Here is a 12,435-nt window from a genome sequence, read left to right as displayed (position 1 = left end):
AGATGCTGCATCGTTAACTGTGGATTTAGTATTCGTTAATGCTTTCTTTTTGTACAGAAAAGTTATGACATTTCTATTCAACTATTGCTGCATTTAATGGATATATAAAGAGGTCATTAACATAGCATGTACATTTGTTGTATTCACATTTGGAAAGCCTTTAACTGATAAAGCTCAATAATTCTGTGTTTGTATATTGAACTTGTGGAAAACTGGAGCTTAAATGTCAGTGAAAATTAGGCTAGTTTAGAGAAAGTAATGAAAAATACATATATCTCAGTGGAACAAATTAAACCTCTTCTCCCGAAAACCTTATTCCCTTTGTCAAATATTCACTTGAATTCCAAGCAGCTGTTACATTCATAAAATAAGTTAAACGATACCAGAATTTAACTTTCAGAAAGTACGCAGCAAGCTGAAAAAATAAGGAAAGTATTGTAAAACTCAGCCTTTGTTTGTTATTTTGTAAACAATGACTTAACATTTTTCATCAACTTCATTAATTCTGCTTTTGCTTTTGAAAGCTGGGAGAGCGCTGTTCATGATAACTGGAATGAGACTGGTTGTCAGGACTGCAGGACTTCACAATTCTACTAGGGTTTGCCTCAGTTTACCTGTCTGTAAATTAAATGTATTTTGCTACATATTCTACAACAACATAGTGTTACTTGGAAAACTTTGCATCTGAAACTCCAGGGAGCTCTTCAACAGAAGTCACTGAACTTCAGGTTTATGATGGAAAGGTTTGGAGAGGTTTCTGTACACGACCCTGAAGTACACAGTCTGATTTCTTTCCATGGACTCCATCTTTTCCCCCTCCCTGCAAAGCCAGGATTGTAAAAAGAAAAAGTGTAGACCAATGTAAAGTGAAAGCACAGAGTTTTACCCACTAATTCCTGCACAAGTGAGCACTAGAAAGATTTCGAGTCTTGCCATACAATACAGAATTTGAACAACGGGGCCAATCCAACCCCATTCTGAAGCAGACAGTTCCTTGTCCTCTCCTATAACACACACCTTTCTTCCCACTGATGTTTCTCTAATTTTACCTTACGGTTAACAAATCTTGTTACATCTTTCGTCTAAATAAGAGGCCTTTATTATGATAAAACTCAATTCTCCGTGACACATATAGAAAGGAAAGCAACAGAGGGTTCCCCTCAGACCATTTTTTCCAGATTGTTCTATCAGTATGAAATGCCATTTTCTCTGCATGGAAGAAGCAGGAGATTAGCCCAGTTTTTAAACTGCCTGTCTTGATTCCTTGCAAAAGGACAGCAATAGTCTTCTGTTAGAGCCTCCTGCCTACCAGTGCTACTGCAGCATCCTGGAGCCGGGAAATTATCGTTAAGGCTGTATGTGCTTTTTCAGGCTCTTCCACTCCCAAATTACATATTCCTGGCTTCTGTCTGGGGACCAGCCAGAAGATCTCTGACTGTACCACTGGGGAAGCTGCTTTTTCCCACGTACACGTACACAGAGACCTGTCAGGTCTCACACACTGAGTAAGAGAAGACTCCTGCCTCATTTTTCCCATCGCAGCAGCTGTATCTCATGCATTTACATGAGTGTCACGGCCTTTTTTGTACTCCTTGGCCCCACATGCTACAATGGCTGGCCAGCAGAGCAAAGACTGGACAACTTGTGGTGGCTCAGAGCAAAGGAGATGCCACGATTAGGGATATACAGCTCCACAGGGCGCAAAGGCACCGGCAGCATCTTTCCCTTGTTGCACAAGTGAGCGTGCAACCGTTGCCCACACCAGCAGGCAAGCATACTTTCCTAATACAAAATATTTCATTTGTATACTGCACTTAGAAGTGGGCACTCCTCCTCTCTGGAGTTGACAGCATTCTACAACCTTTCGTTGGTTGTTTTGACCCTTTAGAAGGAAAATGCAATTCTAATCACACCTAATTTGGGTTTACTAAATGAGATTTCACATGAACACATAACATAGGCTGCAAAATCAATGATTAACGGAACTGTTTTAATTTTTAACCACTGTTACGACTAACAAGTTTATCTGTTAAAATTAAATCCTTAGTAGATACAATGCATATAATATTCTGCAGGGCATTGGTTACTTACTGTAGTAACAAGTATTGACTGGGAATTTTTTAGTGTAAATTGGGAACGTGAAAGTGTTATTGAAAGTAATTTTGCAGTTGTCTTGCGTGATGGATTATAGCATCATTGCTGAAAACTAATTTTACCTCTTACATTGCAAGGATTTCTAGTCTGCCTTTAGCAGCTGGAGTTTTTTAGCTTGTGCTTTAGGGGTCCACTCCTGAAGTCAATACTCAGCAGGCTGCTGACAAAATGACCAGTCCCAGTGTGCTCAATAGGAGCGTGGAGCGAATGATAAGTGGAGCACAGGTTCAGAGTCAGGACAGTTAGTAACATAACTAAAGTACTATTTTTTTTTTTTTTAAAGAACATCAACAAAATTAAGAGCTATCTATGCTGCTGCATGAAATTTCCATGAGCAAAACAGATTAAAAGGGGAATTTCTACTCTTAGATATTAATGGCTACAGTCAAGTACAGTGGACCCCAAGGAATTTTAAAGTAGATTTTAAATGCTTATTTTATTCTGTTATCACAGCCCGAAGAATCTACTGTGAACTAGTTGAAATAAGTGTTCTTTCAAACAGGCTTTAGTCAGAAGCCATGTGAATATCTCTAAAGAAAAACTGCTTTAATATTCCTCTTTAAGTAGGACATTTGAGGGGATAAATTAGCTTTCTTTCAGAACAGTTATGCTATGTCAGCTTTCACCCAGTGTTTGCTTAACATTGGAAAGAAGTAACAGTTTAGATTCCCCAAATTCCATATGAAAATTTGGGCTTGTCATTCTCTATTAAATAATGCCACTTGTTCAACTAGGCAAAGGAGCTGTAAAATTCTGAATTTCGTCAAATTCAATCTTTAGCCATTTTGTAGATAATGTACAAGTGACTGAGGTATTCCGATTTTAAGATATTATCCTGAAAAAGCTTAAGATCCAGATTTCTGGAAATAAGAGACTATTAATTTCTCAAGGTTCATGTTTCAGTGCATTCTCTGAAGGACTGAGCTCTGGCAGCTCCCGTCACAAGCAGTAAAAGCTCAGCAGTCTCAAACCAGGCCCCAAGGGACTAACCTCAGGTATTCAAAATGAGTCTCTGTCAGCCTGGGTCTAAGTGACTTGCGAAGGCTGGTAAATGAAGAAACTCTGTTTCAGGATTAAAAAGCTGAGGATCTCTACATTCCTTACCCTGTAAACCTAATCTAGTTACAGTTGTACTTTCCCTTTTTGGATTATTGTGATATGAACTTCAAAATCAAATGGACCTTCCTTCATTCAGTAAATAATATATTCCCTATAAATACTATTGTTTTAAAGAGAACATACGTAGAATTTGCTGTGAAAGCAGACCCCCCCACCTGTTACAAAAGTAGGGATAAAAAAAAAAGATTTCCATCATTCGCTAAGAAAATTGTCAGAGTCAAGACTTTCATGTAAATGAATATGAAATCTAATTTGTATAGAGAAGAGTTCATGAGTTCAGAAATCACTCTAAGGCACAAGTGGATCAAGATAAACAGAATGTGGGCTATAGATAAGAACAATGCTAAGAATCTAGTAAAGGTTGTATGGGCTTATTAAAGGAAGTTTATTACTGGCAAGAGATCACACATGGTGATTTTGACCATTTTGAATTACATACTTGCAATAAATATAAGAGAAGACATTAAAGTGTTGCAGTCTAGTATTAATGCAAACCCACCAGCTCTGTTTCAGTTCCACAATGGGAAACCTTTATCAAGATGTGGGGAAAGGGAAACAGCAGAGCTGTTCATGGGAAAAATGTGGATAAGCAAATGCTTGTTCTGTAGTCTTTTCTCAGGCCATTCTCATGGCGCCATCTGACTTCCCATGGGAATATAACCCACACAGAGGCATGAATAAATACTGCTTTTACTTGGCCAAACTCTTTTATTTCATTACTTCATTCCCCCCTATATTCCCCTTTTCCTGAGGTGATATTTTCCTTGTTACCCATTAATCACAGCTGATGGATTTTGACACTTAGCATAATTTGCTGTCTCTCCTTAAACATATTCCAAGTGAAGACAGAGGCAACGAACCAGGTTCGGAGCCACTTCAGGGCTGGCTGCTGGTGGACGAGATGGCCACGCATTTTGTAGGCCCTCAGTATGCAAACAAGGTAACCTAAGCAGTTGATCCAAAGCTCAATAAGGCCAAGGAGAGCATTTCTCCTGATCTTAAGAGCATTGGCATATGTTGGGCTTGCCTGAATGAGTAGGACGACGGTGCCCCACACTGCTCCCACACTGTAACATGCCATATTCCACCCCCAAAGCGTTATGTTCTGAGAATCACGGACAAAAGTTGGAAGCCCATATCAAAATAATGAATTACATTCTCTATTAAAGCAATGTGAAGCAACTCCAAAACCCCCCTGATTACCTGCGCTAATGCCAGCAGTAAATCTGTTTCTGTACCTTCCATTTGATAAGTAGTCCTATGGTTAATAATCTGCACTGTTCTGAATACAAATTAATCACCTAGAATGTGGCACACACACAATAAATATATATCATCAATATCCCTCATCTGTATTAATCTTTAGTTAGCTTTCCATCTGCTAGGAAAACATTTCAGGGCAAATTCTACCTTTTTTAAAACATTTTAGCCCAGTCGAAGTCAATATGGATGTTACAAAGCAGCTTTGGTCCTTAGAGTTTGCAGCTCTCTATTCTGACTGACTCTGTGCCATTTGGAGCTAACACACCACTCTCCATGGTTCATAAATAATGAACAGGATGTTCATGTGGGAAAGGGAAAAATGTGGGATGACTCATTGAAAACAAGCACTGGCTTGAAAAAATGCATTCATTCTCTTCTCATGTAATTCTAGCAAAATGACCGCTGCACTGCAAATCATGTTTTTAATGAATAGGACACAGGTGTATTCAGTCATCTCTAGCTGTTAAAATTTAACAGTATTTTGAGTCTAATACTATATCAATGGTTTTGCACTTTTGTCTGGAAAATTTTGGGTTTAGAAAGGCTCTGTATCCCAGGCCATGGGTCAGTGAATGCTGAGCGTGTTAAAAAAGGTGATAGACACCTACAAGACACTAACAGTACTTTTCCCTCTACTTGAGGGTCCAGCTATATGGAATGGCAATTACCCTGGCTTGAAGTGCAAGAACACGGCAGAAAGCTGTATTTCTGACAAACTTGGAAGGACATGCCAAGATTATATTTCGTAAAATAACAAACATTTAAAATATGAAATAACTGTAAGGCACTGGTCAATGTGGTATAAATGTTACAGTCTCACCTTGCCACTTTAACCGATGCTGTAGCCACTAATATCACTACCCCAGAAGCTTGTAGCTTGTTGACTGCACTACGTCAAAATTAAAAAAAGGTCACATTTGCTTTGCCTGTGTTCTTTGATTTTCTGTTTCCCAAGACAGTAGTCTGCAATCCTTTTTTTTTCCACTAGATAGTATGAGACAAGCATTTTGCTCATCTAAGTTTTGTCCTTCAGCTACAATATGTTAAATTCAAGTTAAATTACTCTTTTCTTTTTCAGTTCTTATATGCTTCCTTGATAGTTCATATTTCTTTCCTTGGTTCCATTTACAGTCTTTTCCCAATGGCCAAAGAACTGTTCATCAGCTTAAAAAAAACAAAAAAAACCACAAAAAAACACAAAGCCAAAAACTCACAGTGAATAGTACATGAAAAACATCAGAGAACCTAACAGAAACACCTAAATTGTTGACATTGACTTAAAAGATGCATTTTCAACATTTTTCTTTAGTCTGAGCAGTATTTTCTATTTTATTTGTACTATCTTCCTTGCCTTCCATTAAAATCCATGCCAGTTCATCTTGTGTATTAAAAGAGGAAACACACCTAAATATGCAGCTTTCCTTGCCCGCGTTTTAGCGCTCACTCTGCAAATGAACCATGTTGAACACACTACGGGCAAGTGAAAGCATGCAAACAGATTTCACAACATTACAGCTTGTAAGCAGCCCAGCTTTCCCTGAGATACACGATAGCAGTAGCGTATAAGTAGTAATGTGTATATCCCTGGGTATTTCCTATTAAGGAACTCCTACAGCCTAAGATTTGGCAGGAAAACCTGAGCTCCAGTTTTGACAGCACTGCCAAAAATATTGTAGGGCCAGCATTACACAAGGGAAATAGTGCACATAGCATACAAAAGGCTGACGAACTTTGATGAATTTTGAAAGATATAACCATATCTCATTGTATTTTGGTACATGTCCGCAGAGTGAATTTGGTTGCAGAGGGATACCTCTAATTCCCAGGGAGGCTTACGATAAAAGCAGGGACCCTAGTAAGCTGCTTTCCAGTGTACTTTTTCACCCCGATTTTAGCATTCTGAGTGAGCTTGCACTGCATCCACCCCCACTGTGCACATGAAAGGCCAGCAGGCTTCATTGAGCAGCTTTATTATCATGCATTAACCTTAACTTCCTCCTGCGGTAGAAGTGCAATTAAGTTTTAACACTTTTTGCCTTCCCAAGGCTTTGTTGAGCAAAAATTGTTAATCACTCCAAAATATGGTAAGCTGACATTCTCCAAAGACTGCTGCATCTAAATCAGTAACTGCAACTTCAAGAAGCTTTTTACTCCAGCTCTTAAACATGATTCCAAGCTTCACTGTGAATGCTTGTGCTGAACGCACAGAAGGTGGGCACAGGCAGCTAACAGCAGAACTCACCCAAGCAGGATTAGTGAATTCATGTTACTTGTTCTTGTCCCAGCTGATGGAGCATTCAGAAATGTATGTTCATTACGCTTCATATTTCGATAAAACTGATGATGATGTTCTGGAATAAGGATTGTACATAAAAAGGGTGGGATACTTTTTTGTGAAGCTATTGTTTTATCTCAATTGTTTCCCTTCTTTATTCTCCAGATGATGCATACTTACTACAGGGGCTTAATATTGAGGAACTTTATCCAGAGACATCTAGTTTCATTACGTATGATGGGTCAATGACAATTCCACCCTGCTATGAAACAGCAAGCTGGATAATAATGAACAAACCTGTCTACATAACAAGGATGCAGGTAAAAATAATAATAAAAAAAGACTCGATCTAGTATAGGGACAAAAGAATATTTTAAACATATATATTTGTAGTTTTACATATAAAATCAGATTCAACCTTTTGCTGTAGGGATCTCTGCCTGCAATTTACACAGTTTGCAAAAGCATTGAAGAGTTTTTTTCCAAAATAAAAATATTAACTATTTAGAGCTCCCTAAGTATCTATATACACACATATGTACTTTGAGGTGGGCCCTATTTTCAGTGAGGGTTTGAACCAAATGATTTCCAGAGGTCTCTTCCAAACTAAATTATTCTATGATTCTGTGAACAGATATATGGGGATTCTAAAACAAATGTAGCAGTGTTGTACAAAAATAACTGAGGTTATTAAGCATAACAGAGGCCATTCTTCGGTAAGAAACAGACAAATTGTGAGTGACACTTGTGGCCATTTAAATACACATTGACAGCACATTAACGTGACAGAGATCCAATATATGGAGCCTTCTTGAAAAAAATCAGCTAGTGCTTTCTGGTATAGAATAAGATGACAGGACAGACATTGCAAATACCTTCAGAAAAATCAGATTGAAAAACTGAAGCCCCTCTTAGAAAGAAGCAGGATAAATTCTGAAAAACAAACCACAATAAATTTCATAGTCAAAATTATGCTGTTGAGGAAACACACCAGTAGAAAATCCACAAAGACTACATTTCTCTATGACTTGCTTACAATCCAAGGCCTAACATCAGAAAACAACAAATTTAACACCAATTGCAGTCTTCTCCAGAGCTTCTATCAGTGAGTTGCCTACGGAGCTGTGAGCTGAACTAAAACCTAGTCTCTCGCGTACTAGAATCCCGAAGGAATACTTGAACCACCATCTGTCTGTCCTAAACGTGCAGCAGAGCAATCTGGCCTGAGAAATGAAATGAGGAATGATAAAACAACCCTAAATATTACTTTGGGATTTAAAAATCATTTTAACATTGTAAATAAGATGACTTTAAAAAGCCTGAGAGATGTTTTATCTTTGTGATATTCCTTCTGTCCAATTTTGTCTAGATGCAGAGAAAGCACTTTGTTTCTTTTCTAAATGGGTAATTTGGGAGAATGACACAGCTGCGCACAGGCAGACACGCTGTACATTCTCAAATTTTCAAGCAGGAGATCTGAACATTTTCCTACAAGCAACATTTTTAGTTACAACATTAATGTACAAAACAAGGATTAGAATACTTCTGGAGTCTATGCTAGTACCTATGGGTTATAACCTTATGATACTTACTCCTTGTCATGCTTTACTGGTTAGTTACATCCCCCACTATTAGTGCTGCAAATTGATTTCATGGAATACTTACTAATTACATTGTGTACTCAGACTGAAAAAGTAATGCACAAGTCTTCCCTGGAAACTGTTAAAGATTTTCAGTACGTAAAACCCAGCTACTGGATTTCCACATTTAAGCATTAAGTGCCACAACCAAACCTCTTAAATTGTACACTGACATGGAAAATCTTTTCTTTTTACATTTTTAAACCAAAATATTTTGAGGTTTCTGACTTGCAAATTGCAGCTTTTTTTTTTCCTCTCTCTCCAGTTTCCTATACAAAGTTTGAAAGGGTTTGGATAACTTGAACCAGTTAACATGCTTGTAGCACAGTTGCATAGTCATCATAAGAATCATTGCTGTCTACTTGTAGTTTGCATCCAGCCACTGCTGGGCGCACTGAAAATCCTGGATGATTCAGTAGTTCCCTCTCTGTTGATCTGTAAAACCATCTCAAAAGAAGGCCAGAGTCTACCAGAAGAACACTACAGACACAGCACAGACAGTATCAAGACAGACTTGTCAATGGAGAGAGGATTTCACTTGTTAACATCATTAATTTCATTACTTCAGCAGCATGACTCTATTGGTTATCCTTTCCATCCTGACTGGCTATATTTGCTTGAGTACCATCATCCAAAACTGTCTCTTCTCAACTGGAAGCTACATTAATAGCTACAAAACTTAGGAAATTAGCTCTTGTCATTCATCAAGTTCATTTTCTCTGCACCAGCTGCTGCTATCCAGTACTCTGGATTCCATTTGTTCCCTGATCAGCCAAGGACACCTCATACCATTTTCGTTTACTCCACACAAAACTAGTTACTTTCGTTTAAAATGGGGCTCAGAAACAGAGGACCACAGAAGGAACAGTTCTACTTCAAGTTAACTCTTTCAACCCACCTCTGACTACAAATCACTGAAATTCTGTTTAACTTTCATTTATTAAGTAGTCTATTTAATAGTGTTGTATGTTGTTTACTTACAGGAAAGACCAGTACTAAAAATCCTTGTTTTGTATTTTGTATAGATGCATTCTTTACGACTGCTAAGCCAGAATCAGCCATCACAGATATTTCTGAGCATGAGCGACAATTTCAGACCAGTCCAGCCTCTCAACAATCGATGTATCCGAACTAATATCAACTTTAGTTTACAGGGAAAAGATTGTCCAAACAATAGAGCACAGAAACTACAGTATAGAGGTACGTTCTACCTCCAGAATAATCCTTTCTATGCTTCCACTGAGCTCTTTCCTTTGAGAAACCCAAGTGCATAACAAAGCATACAAATAAAAACAGATGAAACTCCAGATCTGGGGGACTAACAGTTTGAGTCAAACATTGCATATTTGAAATGGATGAGGAAACTTGCCCAGAAACATGCAGGAAAAGCATGACAAAAAGACCAGTCTGGCACATCTAGTATTTTTTTTTAAAAGGAGATAGGACAGGCCTTCAGTTTTCTAGCCTCATTTTAAAGTCTTCTCACCTTACAAAGTGCATTTTGCTCTGTTCTACCCACCTTGGAAAGAAAAAGGGGGATAAGCTAGTCTTGATGACAGCTGATCTCAAACAAAAGAATCAATTTCACTTTGGAGGTGCACCACCATAACAAACACCCAAATTGGAAAGTTTTGTATTATGCAACGGATATTAAACAAATGAACCAAGCCGGTCTCCTGCTGGTAGAGTCTTACACTGCCACAGCTGGGGGCTCACAACTGAGCTGTAATGTGTCGTATGCATCTTTTAGCCCATGCACACACAGCTATATTACCTGCAATAATGGTGTAAAAGTGCCTTCTTACCAATAATATTATGGTTATGAAGGAGTACTACTGAAGGGTGGAAAAGAAAGCACATTTTCAGCAACCAGGCTGATGACTGAGTTGCAATACTTCAAAGAAACAGTCATTCAGACTTAATTCTTTTCCAGAAAGAGGAGGAAACTGAACCTCCTGGCTTTTTCAAGACATTTTGTTTAAGTGCCTAATACAGTGTTAAAGCCAGCCAGTTTCATATTTGCAGATTATTAAAGCATAATTGTTTTTGTTTTGTTTCTCTTTCCTTTCAGTAAATGAATGGCTCCTCAAGTAAGAAAGACAGAGCAGGCAGAACCCATAACCTCAGTGGAATGCTACTACTGTGAATTGACATAATCTAGAATGCACCCAACCTCACTCTCTTTGGGTTCGTGACAGCACGTGCAAACGTGCTGTAGGAAAAGAGCTGCCATGTTGGAAACTCAACTAAAAATTCATTCATATGATTGGTGGTAATTAAAAAAAAGTAAAAGACAGCATTACAGTAAATGTGATTACAATTTTGATACAGTTTTCCTGAACTAATTTAGCTTCACAAAGAAAGACTTTTCAGCCTTTGTACATATGAAATTCTTCCTCTTTCCCCCTCTCCCTCAAATTAAAAAAAAAAAAAAAAAAAAAAAAAGAAAGAAAAAAAGGTGGCTCGGTACAGCATCAAAGTGGAGTTGTGTTCTGTGTGCCAAGTAATCCTTGGAAAGCTCTCATTATTTCACTCTCATTAAAGGATACTGACAAGACAGAACAAGACGACTGTAGAGGAAACTTATTTCTAGGTTATGATCTTTCTGTTCATTTAATTAAAAAAGGGACAGACTTTGAGAGATAAGTATTGTAAATATATCACTGCAGAATATAAAGGAAATTGAAATATTTCCCTCTTTGTCACACATCTGTAGTAGGATTTGCCAAAATCAGAATTGATCCATTTTCTGTTTCTTGTTTTACAACAAGTCATACGTTGTGTTGGTTACTATTAACAACTCAATAAATGTGTTTAACAAATTAATTTAGAAAACTTGCTTTGATTTATTTTTTCCTTTCTGAAATAATATGCCTCTACTACTTATGGCTGCATTAATTGTTGCTTTTCTTTTTTTTCCTTTTCCCCTTTTTTTTTTTTTCTTTACTTCATTTATTTGTTTGCAGCCAACTGAAGTGAGTTAATGGCAATTGGGAATGCACTTAAAGCTAGTATAACTTTAACTCCACTTTATGGTCCATCGTTAAAAGAAGCTGGGCTCAGAAGCAAAAAGCAGTTGAAACATATCTCAGTTTAAAATTGCCATTTTCCCTGCTGAATCCATTATTGGGACAAATTCAGTCCTGTAAATTGCTGGTGGAAAGGGATATATTTTCTTTACAGATCAAGCAAGAGCTGACCAAGTAAAAGCGAATGCCTTTTTTCTTGTTTATAATGGTCATTCACTGTGTTTGGTTACTGTCAAGAACTCAAATAAATGTGTTTAACAAGTTCACATAGCGCATGTTTGACCTTCTTGCACGTTAAGGGATTATTGGTTTTGTTTTTTTTTTTTTAATCTGGAGAGGGGGCAGACCTATGCTATTCTGCTCCTAATGCTCACTTTACAACCCATAACATGCTGAAGTTCACAGAAAATAAGATGCAGCTAGAGAGTACCATTTGACCAATGAATTGTTTACACCAAATGGAAAAGTAGGCACTACAAAGTGTGAGGGAACTGAACCACTGTAAAGAAGTTCTAGGTGCTGCAGGCCAACTAGCTTTAACCTGACAAACACATTATTTCATCCTTGGCTGAAGAGAACAGTGCAGGTACCATCAGACAGGCAACTCTTGAGTCTATGTTGCAGACAGCGGTTTGGAAAGATTGCAACTTGGGTGGCTTCATCTGTGACATGAAAGGGAAAGTTACCAGGAAAGTGAAAACAGGCATGGACCGGCATTCAGGGGATTCTCAAAGTAGGTACACGGATGTAGATGGAAACCTGTAAGGAACCCGAAGTTGTCAACAATTGAATTGCTCAGTGAAAGGTGCAGAGAAATCACTAGGGAAAGAGCAGAGGTTGGCCTAGATGGGCTGGGACACAGGGATGCCGTATTTGTAGCAGGGTTCTGGGCTGATGGCCCTGGCCAAGGATCCTATTAGCACGTATAGAGTACCTGATCCTTAAGTTATTTCAT

The 12,435-nt window shown here is 38.1% G+C and overlaps 1 protein-coding gene and 1 long non-coding RNA gene across 5 annotated transcripts in view; one reads left to right on the top strand and one right to left on the bottom strand.

The window, feature by feature from the left end:
- CA10 (carbonic anhydrase 10 (inactive)) overlaps positions 1–11,746 on the top strand; it is a 207,011-nt gene extending 195,265 nt beyond the window's left edge. For all 4 annotated transcript variants that reach the window (XM_087750508.1, XM_087750506.1, XM_087750507.1 and 1 more), the window contains 3 exons: positions 6,977–7,131; positions 9,477–9,651; positions 10,523–11,746. In XM_087750508.1, the coding sequence (XP_087606634.1) occupies positions 6,977–7,131; positions 9,477–9,651; positions 10,523–10,545 (353 nt within the window). In that variant the 3' untranslated portion in view covers positions 10,546–11,746. The remainder of the gene's footprint in view (positions 1–6,976; positions 7,132–9,476; positions 9,652–10,522) is intronic.
- Positions 1–12,435, bottom strand: part of LOC148056411 (uncharacterized) — a 116,635-nt gene that overhangs the window by 57,701 nt on the left and 46,499 nt on the right. Inside the window, exon 3 of the long non-coding RNA XR_015703146.1 lies at positions 7,687–7,744. This is a non-coding gene — a long non-coding RNA (uncharacterized LOC148056411). The remainder of the gene's footprint in view (positions 1–7,686; positions 7,745–12,435) is intronic.

Source organism: Nipponia nippon, unplaced genomic scaffold, assembly GCF_047370975.1.
Source record: "Nipponia nippon isolate SJK-2023a ecotype South Korea unplaced genomic scaffold, ASM4737097v1 scaffold_14, whole genome shotgun sequence".
Taxonomy (NCBI): domain Eukaryota; kingdom Metazoa; phylum Chordata; class Aves; order Pelecaniformes; family Threskiornithidae; genus Nipponia; species Nipponia nippon.
Note: the sequence above shows the minus strand (reverse complement) of the source record. Positions and strands in the feature narration are given on the sequence as shown.